Source organism: Megascapheus bottae, chromosome 36 (genome assembly GCF_031878675.1).
Source record: "Megascapheus bottae isolate mThoBot1 chromosome 36, mThoBot2.hap1, whole genome shotgun sequence".
Taxonomy (NCBI): domain Eukaryota; kingdom Metazoa; phylum Chordata; class Mammalia; order Rodentia; family Geomyidae; genus Megascapheus; species Megascapheus bottae.
The window spans coordinates 5,604,545-5,614,734 of NC_143544.1; the positions used below are offsets into that span (position 1 = coordinate 5,604,545).

At 47.5% G+C, this 10,190-nt stretch overlaps 1 protein-coding gene across 1 annotated transcript; it reads left to right on the top strand.

The window, feature by feature from the left end:
• The first annotated feature begins 3,540 nt into the window (after positions 1-3,540).
• On the top strand, positions 3,541-4,819 carry Or2c1 (olfactory receptor family 2 subfamily C member 1). Its single transcript, XM_090324990.1, has one exon. The coding sequence runs from the start codon at positions 3,571-3,573 to the stop codon at positions 4,507-4,509; it is 939 nt and encodes a 312-aa protein (XP_090181116.1). The 5' UTR covers positions 3,541-3,570; the 3' UTR covers positions 4,510-4,819.
• The last annotated feature ends 5,371 nt before the right edge of the window (positions 4,820-10,190 follow it).

Here is a 10,190-nt window from a genome sequence, read left to right on the forward strand (position 1 = left end):
ATGGTTCAAAGCCAACCCAGGCACAAAAGTCCATGGAGACTCTTATCTCCAATTAACCACCAGAAAACCAGAATTGGTGCTGTGGCTCAAGTGGTAGAGTGCCACCCTTGAGCTAAAGAGCTCAGGGACAGCACCCAGGCCCAGAGTTCAAGTCCCAAGACTGACCAAAAAAAGGCTCAGACAGTGTCCAGGCCCTGAGTTCAAAATCCTTCGGAGGCCAAGAGTTTGGCCTGGTAGTAGAATGCTTGCCTAGCATACACGAAAACCTGGGTTAGATTCCTCAGTACCACATACGTAGAAAAAGCTGGAAGCGCTGTTGTGGCTCAAGTGGTAGAGCTCTAGCCTTGAGAAAAATCCAAGGACAGTGCTCAGGCCCTGAGTTCAAGCCCCACAACTGGCACCAAAAAAAATTAAATTTTAAATTTAAAAAAAATCCTGGGGGGGTGGGGGGTGGGGGGGAGGGTAATGGGTACCAAGACATGTGAAAAGGTATCAATGTATGTGAATTAATGCACCTCCTGTCTGGCAAATATCATGTAACCCTTTTATTAATTACAATAAAAAATATTAAAAAATAACAAAAATAAAATTCCTTTAAGTGGAAAGAAAAAAATCCTTAGGCCTAAAACAAAACACATCAAATTCAGTGACTTACAATAACTTATTCCCCGAGAATGCCCAAATAGTCAAATACTCATCTCCTAGGGTAGAAATATTCACAGTATCATCCAGCAGCTTCTTTTGTCCTTCCACATCAGATGCACTATGAAAGCCAGAAGCTTATTGTATTGGGCCTTATACTCCAGTGGTCCAGCATTCAGCAGCTAGTGTTAATGCTCCAAAATTTGAGTGTCAAGCTCCCTCAGTTGCACCAGGTGCCTCAGTGGCTTGCAGATGAAACCTTCCAGTTGCAGGGATGGCAGCTCCTCACCTCTGTAGTCTCAGCCCAGCCACCACGCCCAGCCCAATGCTTTCTAAACTCTTCTTGACACTTCCCAGAACTCTTCAACTGGTCACCAGCTAACACTCCTGGCACTGAAGTTTCCTGTGAGCACCCATGTCTGAATGGAGTTTCTTCTAGTAACTGAAGTGTTGCAGACAGCAAAGTTGAATCGTTTGAAGAAGTACCTTTTATTTTTATTTTTCTTGTTGGTCGTGGGCCTTGAACTCTGGGCCTGGGCGTTGTCCCTGAGCTGTTCAGCTCCAGGCTACCATCCTACCCCTTGAGTCACAGCACCACTTCCAGTTTTCTACTGATTAATTGGAGGTAAGAGTCTCTGGAACTTTAGTGGCGGGCTTTTTTTTTTTTTTTTTGTGGGTCATGGGGCTTGAGCGTGGTCTGGGCGCTGTCCCTGAGCTCTTCAGCTGAAGGCTACCATCCTACCCTTGAGCCAAGCCCCACTTCCCGTTTTCTAAGGGTTAATTGGAGATAAGATTCTCAGGTCTTTTTGTGCCCACACAGGCTTTGAACCTTGATCCTCAGATCTCAGCCTCGTGAGTAGCTAAGGTGACAGGCGTGAGCCACCACACCCAGCTGCATCCTTTCTTTCTTCTTTTTTTTTTTTTTTCTGAAATACCATAGTGAAAATCTTTAGGGTAATTAATATACACCAAAAAGCAACGCTCCCCCCCTCAAAAAAAAAGGAATGACAGGAAAGCAAAGGAGGCTGTATGGGGGTCTGGGTGAGGGTATCTGTCATGGCAGGGTGGATGAACACGGCTCCAGGGTAAGTAGTGGATTTGCACATGTGAAAACAGAACAGTGAAGACTGGTGAAACTGGCCAGTGGACTAAATGAGAGTGCTGGGGGGGCTGAGGGGAAATGTCGCACCATATGCTAATAAACCAAGCTCAAGTGAAGGCCATGTTGGTTCTTCTGGGACATCTCTTTCCCATTTTCATGTTAATTGCCCGCGGTGGAGGGAGAGGTGGAGGATGAGTCCCTCTTTGTCCCTCAGCATCAGTCCCCAGAGCCAGGCCCCTGGGCAGCAGACTGAGGCTGCTTAGGCCAGCACCACGATAAAAGCCGGTGGCTCGTCTTGCTTTCTACTCCGAAGTCCCACATTTGTCATCTCCATCTACACGCTCCTTCTACGCACTGAAGAAAGGATGGAGAAATCCAGAAGGCAAAGGTATAATTCCACAGACAACCCCTAGTGGAAGATAGGGAGGCAAAGTGGGAGGGGGCAATGAAGACAGTGAGAGAAGAGCAGATAGGGAAAGGGGAGTGCTAAAATCATAATCTGTGTGTGTGTGTGTGTGTGTGTGTGTGTGTGTGTGTGTGTGTGTGTGCGTGTGTGTGCGTGTGCGTGCGTGCTGATCCTGGGGCTTGAACTCAGGACCTCAGCGCACTGTCTCAGCTGTTTTGCTCAAGGCTAGCCCTTTACCAGTTGAGTCACAGCTCCACTTCAGACTTTGTGTGTGTGTGTGTGTGTGTGTGGTTGGAATAAGAGTCTTATAGACTATCCTTTAGAGAGACAGAAGGCCTTGAAAAACAGTCAAGTTGCTTGAGGCTGCAGTTCGGTGTTTGGTTTAGTATTCATTTCCTCCTGAACTTGCTAAGCTGATTTCCCACTCTAGAAAATAGCCCTTGTAGCCGGTGCTATAATCCTAGCTACTCAAGAGGCTGAGACCAGAGGATTATAGTTCAATGCCAGCCAAAGCATTTTTTTTTTTTTTGCCAGTCCTGGAGCTTGAACTGAGCTTGTTTTGATAAAGGCTAGCGCTCTACCACTTGAGCCACAGCACCACTTCTGGCCTTTTCTGTTTATGTGATATTACAGAATTGAACCCAGAGCTTCATGAATACTAGACAAGCACTGTACCATTAAGCCACATTCCCAGCTCAGCCCATGAAACTTTGTCTCCAATTAATCACCAGAAAACTGGAAGTGGTGTTGTAGCTCAGGGTGGGAGAGCCCTAGCTATGAGCATAAAAAGCTCAGGGACAAAGCACAGGCGCTGAGTTCAAGCTCCACCACACAAAAGAAAAAATTCTAATAGTTGTTGCATTTACATGTTGAGTGATTTTGTCTTGGGCTAGCCTGCTCCGTGGACCTGGAACAGGACTAAAGGAACCTACCTTGGCCCTGCTGATCAGCTACAGATCCCCAGACTCATGGGAAGGACAGGAAACAGTGCCTGTTTTAAAACCTTGATGGGATTTGAGGGGCTCAACACATGATTGGCAGGAGGTGGTGAAACAGGTCTGAGTAATCACTTTAGAACAGAGAGATGAACTGATTTTCCATAGAGATAAGCAATCAGCTCTTCCGAACGGATGTCTTCCCACCTCCTCAACATCTCTGACTCAGTGGAATAATTTCTCTGCTGATCTAAAAAAAAGTCAGAAGTAATTTTCCTCCTCGATTTCTGAGGGATTAAGGTGGCAACCTCATCATCAAGGACTTCAAGCTCCAGGGTCAGCACACAGGAAGGGAGGGAGGGAGGGAGGGAGGGAGGGAGGGATCGGTACCTAGTCCTTAGCCATTTTCTGATACAGATTCTCCAGGAGCTTCTTGCCTTGCTTTCCCCTGAAAAGAGTCTTCAAGTGACAGAAGGCACCCAGAGATGGAAGGGAGCAGCAATGGGTCCTTGGAGGGCTTCGTTCTGCTGGGCATATCTGACCACCCCCGGCTGGAGACGCTCTTTTTCCTCGTCATCCTCTCTTCTTACGTGCTGACTCTCGTGGGGAACTCGACCATCATCCTGCTTTCCCGCCTGGACGCTCGACTCCACACGCCCATGTACTTCTTCCTCGGCAACCTCTCCTCCCTAGACCTTGCCTTTACCACCAGCTCCGTCCCCCAAATGCTCATCAACTTATGGGGCCCAGATAAGACCATCACCTACGGCGGCTGCCTGACTCAGCTCTATGTGTTCCTTTGGCTAGGGGCTACCGAGTGCATCCTGCTGGTGGTGATGTCATTTGACCGCTATGTGGCAGTCTGTCGGCCTCTGCACTATCTGACCATCATGAGTCCTCGGCTGTGCTGGCTCCTGGCTGCCATTAGCTGGTTGGGAGGCTTGGGCAACTCTCTGATCCAGTCAACCCTCACTCTGCGGCTTCCACTTTGTGGGCATCGGAGGGTGGATGGCTTTCTGTGTGAGGTGCCTGCCATGATCAAACTGGCCTGTGGAGACACGAGTGTCAATGAGGCTGTGCTCAACGGAGTGTGTACCTTCTTCACAGCAGTTCCCCTGAGCATCATCCTCGGCTCCTACTGCTTCATTGCTCAGGCTGTGCTGAAGATCCGCTCCACAGAGGGTCAGCGGAAAGCCTTCAATACGTGCCTCTCCCATTTGCTGGTCGTGTTCCTCTTCTACGGCTCAGCCATCTATGGGTATCTGCTTCCCGCTAAGAGTGGCAGCCAGGACCAGGGAAAATTCATTTCCCTCTTCTACTCTGTGGTCACCCCCATGGTGAACCCTCTCATCTACACGTTACGAAACAGGGAAGTGAAGGGAGCACTGAGAAGGCTTCTGGGGAGGGGAAGAGAACCTGACTGAGGGAAGAAGAGGCTCCTTTCTGAAGTCTCGCCTCATTGTCCCTGCCTGCTTTTTCTCATTATTATTTCTCTGGCCAGATGTACCTGTGTAGCACTAACCAGGAGAAAGCCCGGGCTTATTCGTGTCAGAGCTGAACTTCTCAGTGCCATGTAAGCAGAAAAGGCTGCAAGTAGTGCTGTGGCTCAAGTTTAGTCCAGTGCTAACCTTGAGCTGAAGATGTTCCGGGACGGGGCCCAGGGCCTGAATTCAAACCCTGGGACTAGGGAAAGAAAAAAAAAAAAGTTGTGTCATCTGTTAATAAAAATTTCCATCTTCCTTTTGGGATAACTAATTTCTTTTTCTTCCCTGACTTCTCTGACTATAATTTCTAGCAAACTGTTGAATGAACATGCTCAAACCAGACATCCTCCAGTGTTCGCTCTGTGGAGGGGACCCGTGGAGGGAACCTGAAGCAGAGCAGAGCCTGGGGCTGGGAAATTCACAGGTCCACTCAGAAAGCCACTGTCATTTCTGTGTCTGGGGGAACTTACCCGTTGCTGTGAATCTTGACAATGCTCCCTTCAACACCCCATTCCCCACTGAGACCCACTTAATTCACCTGCATTGACTGCAAGAGACCTTCAGATGACTCTTTCAAGGCTTCTTACACGACACCACCGGTTTATAGGAGAGAACAGGTTAAGGTTTTAAGGACTGAGAATGTGGCTTAGAGGTAGAGTGCTTGCCTAGTGTGTATGAAGCCCCAGGTTCAATTCCTCAGTACCACATACACAGAAAAAGCTGGAAGTGGCACTGGCTCAAATGGTAGAATGCTAGCCTTGAGCAAATATTCCTGAATTCAAGACCCAGCAGTGGTGGGGGGGGGAGGGAGAAGATTTAAAAAGGTAAATAACCATGTAAATAACCCTAACGAAATGGGGGTGGAACAATGCCCCGTGCAAAATCAGCGCAGGCCGGCTCCCTGCAGTGGGCAGTGACCTCAGTGAGTGGCAACCTATGACAAATGCCACTGCTGGGCTTCCTGTACGTGGTATGTGCCGGAGCTTTCAGCCAGCACCACAAGATGCGCCTCATCAAGGAGCAGGACCTCTAAGGCAGGTCACTGTCTCCTGTTCGAGCACATTAGTCTCAGCCCGGATGGCAGCAAGGAGGAAAGCTGCCTCAGAAGTAAAGCCCAATGCCCTGTCCTCCAGAAACACTTCCTGAAGAGGTCTCTGGCCAGGTTCCTTGTAAGGTTACATAGCTTGCCAGCGTTGATGGCTCATGCCTGTCATCCTAGCTACTCAGGAGGCTGAGATCTGAGGGTCCAGGTTCAAAGCTGGGGCACTAAAGTCCCTGAGACTCTTATCTCCAATTAACCACCAGAAAACCCAAAGTGGTGCTATGCCTCAATGTGGTAGAGTGCTAGCCTGGAGCTGAAGAGCTCAGGGACAGTGCCCAGGCCCAGAGTTCAAGTCCCACAACAGACCAAAAATAAATTTTTTTTTACATAGTTTAATGGTTTGAACTATTTGAAGAAACATAACATAGGAGTTAGGGGAAAAGTTAGGAAACCTGATGGCCTAGAACAGCTTGGAGGTGGATTTTTATTACTACTATTCCTATTGAATCACAAGCTGGGCACCCGTGGCTCACACCTATAATCCTAGCACACACCTGTAATCAGGGTGCTGAGGTCTGAGGCAGTTTGAAACTAGCCCAGGCAGGAAACTCTGAGAGCCTTTTTTTGTCATGGGGCTTGAACTTTGGACCTGGACACTGTCCCTGAGCTCTTCAGCTCAAGGATAATGCTCTACCACTTTGAGCTGCAGTACCACTTCTGGTGTACTGGTAATTAATTGGAGATAAGAGTCTCACGGAATTTTGTGCCCAGGCAGGCTTTAAACCTGTGACTCAGATCTCAGCCTCCGGAGTAGCTAGAATTATAGGAGTAAGCCACTGGGGCCTGGCTCTATGACAGTTCTATTACCAATGAACCTCTTAAAAAGAACGCCCGGGGAGGACTGGGAATGGGGCTTAGCAGTAGAGTGCTTCACTAGCATGCACAAAGCCCTGGGGTTGATTATCAGTATCACATAAACAAAAAAAGCTGAAAGTGGCACTGTGGTATAAGGGTTAGGGGTGTAGCCTTGAGCTGAAGAGCTCAGGGACAATGCCCAGGCCCAGAGTTCAAAGATAATAAACAGTAGCCAGTGGCAAAGAACTCTTGGTAGGTTAAGCATGTTTTAAAACTTTCTTGGGGGATGGGGTGAAGAAGCCAGGAGTGGGGCCTAGTGGTAGAGTGTTTGTCTAGGATGCACAAAGCCCTGGGTACCATTCCTTTGTACCACATACACAGAAAAAGCCAGAAGTGGTGCTGTGGCTCAAGTGGTAGAGCTCTAGCCTTGAGAAAGCCCAACGATAGTTCCAAGGCCCTGAATTCAAGCCCCAGGACTGGCAAAGGAAAAAAAAAAGAAAAAGAAAAAGCTGGAAGTGGTGCTGTGGCTCAAGTGATAGAGCGCTTGAGAAAGCGCAACCACAGTGCCCAGGCCCTTTCTCAAGGCTAGAGCTCTACCACTTGAGCCTCAGCACCACTTCTGGCTTTTTCTATGTATGTGGTACTGAGGAATCGAACCAAGGTCTTTGTGCATGCTAGGCGAGCGCTCTACCACTAGGCCGTACTCCCGGCCCAGATAGAAATGATTTTTGGAAAGTGTTAAGGCAGTTGTTATGTAATTCACAAATGGACATTCGTCGTTAGATGATCTCTTCTATTGTTCTCTCTCCCCTTTGAACAATTAATATACATGCATTGCATGAGGCCCTGGGTTTGATTCCTTGCTACTACATACACAAAAAAGCCAGAAGTGGCACTATGGCTAAAGTGGCAGAGCATTGGCCTTGAGCAAGGACAGTGCCCAAGCCCTTTGTTTAAGTCTCAGGATTGGCAAAACATAAACAAACAAAAACCCACAAGTAAAATGGGTTGGAGGAGTGGCTCCGTGGTTAGAACAAATGAGATCTGAGGACTGCAGTTCACTGTCAGCACAGGCAGTAGTCCCCGTCTCCCCCAAACCTTTCCACCCCTTTGGCTTGAACTCAAGACCTAGGCACTGTTCCTGAGCCTCGTTTGTGCTCAAAGCTAGCCTCTACCCCTTGAGCCACTGCTCCACTTCTGGCTTTTTCCGAGTGGTTTACTGGAGATAAGTCTCACAGACTTTCTGCCTGAGCTGGCTTCAAACCAAGATTCTCAGATCTCCTGAGAAGAAACCATGACAGGCGTGAACCAGCAGCACCATTACGAGCCTGATCTCCAATCAACTACTCAGAAAAAGACGGAAGTGAAGTTGTGGCTCAAGTGATTAGCAAAAGCTCAGGGACAGTGCCCAGGCCTAGAGTTCAAGCCCAAGGACCAACAAAAGAAAGAAAGAAAGAAAGAAAGAAAGAAAGAAAGAAAGAAAGAAAGAAAGAAAGAAAGAAAGAAAGAAAGAAAGAAAGGAAGGAAGGAAGGAAGGAAGAAAAGAAAGGAAGGAAGGAAGGAAGAAAAGGAAGGAAGGAAGGAAGGAAGAAAAATCAACTTTCACCTCTTGGGTATGGTTTATTGGCCCTGGGTAACTTATTTATTTTGCTAGTCATGGGGCTTGAACTCAGGGCCTAAGCACTATTCTTGGGCTTTTCTCATTCTGCCAATTGAGCCACAGCACCACTTCCAGCTTTTTCAATGTATGTGGTACCAAGGAAGTGAACCCAGATCTTTGGACATACTAGGCAAGCACTCTTACCACTAGGCCAAACTCCTGGCCCCTGGCCTGGGTAAGTTAAAGAGCATTCTTACAAAAAAAGTTTTTTTTGTGGAAGTAGCACTGTGGCTCACGGGTAGGGCAGTAGCCTTGAGCTGAAGAGCTCAGGGGCTGGGTGCTGTCCTGAGCTTTGGCTAAAGGCTAGCAGTCTCCCCATTGCTAGCATTCCATTCCCAACTTTTTTGGTGGTTAACTAGCAATATGAATTTCACTGATATTCCTGCCTCAGCTGGCTTTGAACCACTGTTCTGATTTCAGCTTCCTGGGCACTTTAGGATTACACATGTGAGCTACTGGTACCCAGCTTTCTAGGAACTAATTTTTGGGATCCCTCAAGATGTAATTTTGCTTTCCTAAATAACTCACACTTTGCTATCTTCCAACTTTTTAGGGTTCTCTTGACATGTGGGCTACATCCTGATTTTACACATCGTCTCCTAGGTACCGAGGAACATCTGGCACACCTCCACCCCCTGACACATTTTGGTGCTGTGACCCAGATGTGCAGATGGGGAGGTGCTGCACCCCACAATGCAGCAGGAGCAGTGGCCGACACATCATGTACAGGACAGACAGAATTAAACCTCACGTGGACCTCAGGTCCCCTTGCATTCCTGGTTTAACTACCTGAGATGCAGATCACCTCCTGAGATGCCAGCAAATTTCTTATCTCGTAAATGATCTTTCACTGCACTTTGTGCCACACTTGTCTATCAGGGCATAGGTATTAAAGTACCACGTGGGTACTTTTGAGAAAAATAGATTAATGGAAATAGATACCAAGAAAATAAATGGAGTAAATTCCAAAGGGGGGGGGAAACAGAGGAAGCAGCCCAAAGCAAGGTTCTGTTGGCTCACACCTGTAATCCTAGCTATTCAGGAGGCTGAGATCTGAGGATTGCGGTTCAAAGCCAGGCTGGGCACGAAAGTATATGAGACTCTTATCTCCAATTAACCAGTGGAAAACTGGACATTAACTGGAGATAAGAGTCTCAGGTCCTTTAGTGCACAGGCTGACTTTGAACCTTGATCCTCAGATCTCAGCTTCCTGAGTACCTAGGATTACAGGTGTGAGCCACCGTGCTGGCTCTGGCTCCAGCTCCGTGAAGTTCTTATCTCCAATTAACCACCAGAAAATTGGAAGTGGCTCTGTGGCTCAAGTACTAGCTTTGAGCTGAAGAGCTCAGAGGCAGCGCCCAAGTCCCAGAGTTCAACCCCTAAAACTAACAACAACAACAAAAAGCTCAAGACAGTGTCCGGACCCTGATTTCAAGCCCCAAGACTGCCCCCCCCCCAAAAAAAATGTTTAGACTCCTTATGTACATATTATTTAAGCTACTTAAGCTAACTCAGGTACGTAAATCAGGAATTATTCTGAGGGCACTGTGAATGACTCGGGAATCACTCCCTATATGGTGGAGGGTGATTATTATGATTTTATGCTTTAGGCTTCCAAGAAACCAACTATTCATTAACGCCACTGAACTTTTAATAAATGAGTCACTCTGGGGCTCATTAAAAGTGCAAGAGTTAATCATGTAGTTTCAAGTCATTAACTAGCTGTTGCTCTCATGATTATTACAAGCAGACAGTGTCCCCCCCTGGACCATTGCTCATTATGAAGCATTTGGGACGCCTGGCATTCTCATCAATGAATCCCAGACAGGAGGCCACAAGAGCCTCTGACCAAGTCATTGTGAAAGTTGATCCAGTTTGCTTACTCCCTAGGGGAGAGACACAGTTCCTCTGTTTTCAATTAACCTAGCTCCCCTGGGAGAGAAAGCTATTCTGAGTGGAAACTTCCTCAAACATGGTGTAGCATGGAGATGGTCAAAATTATTCATATCTTCAAAGTATGGTGAAAAAGGTTTAACAGACTGCAAAGCAAACAATCCTTTCACA

Bases quoted from the DNA above. Each gene is read 5' to 3' on its own strand.
- Or2c1 (XM_090324990.1), top strand. From the start codon at position 3,571: ATGGAAGGGAGCAGCAATGGGTCCTTGGAGGGCTTCGTTCTGCTGGGC.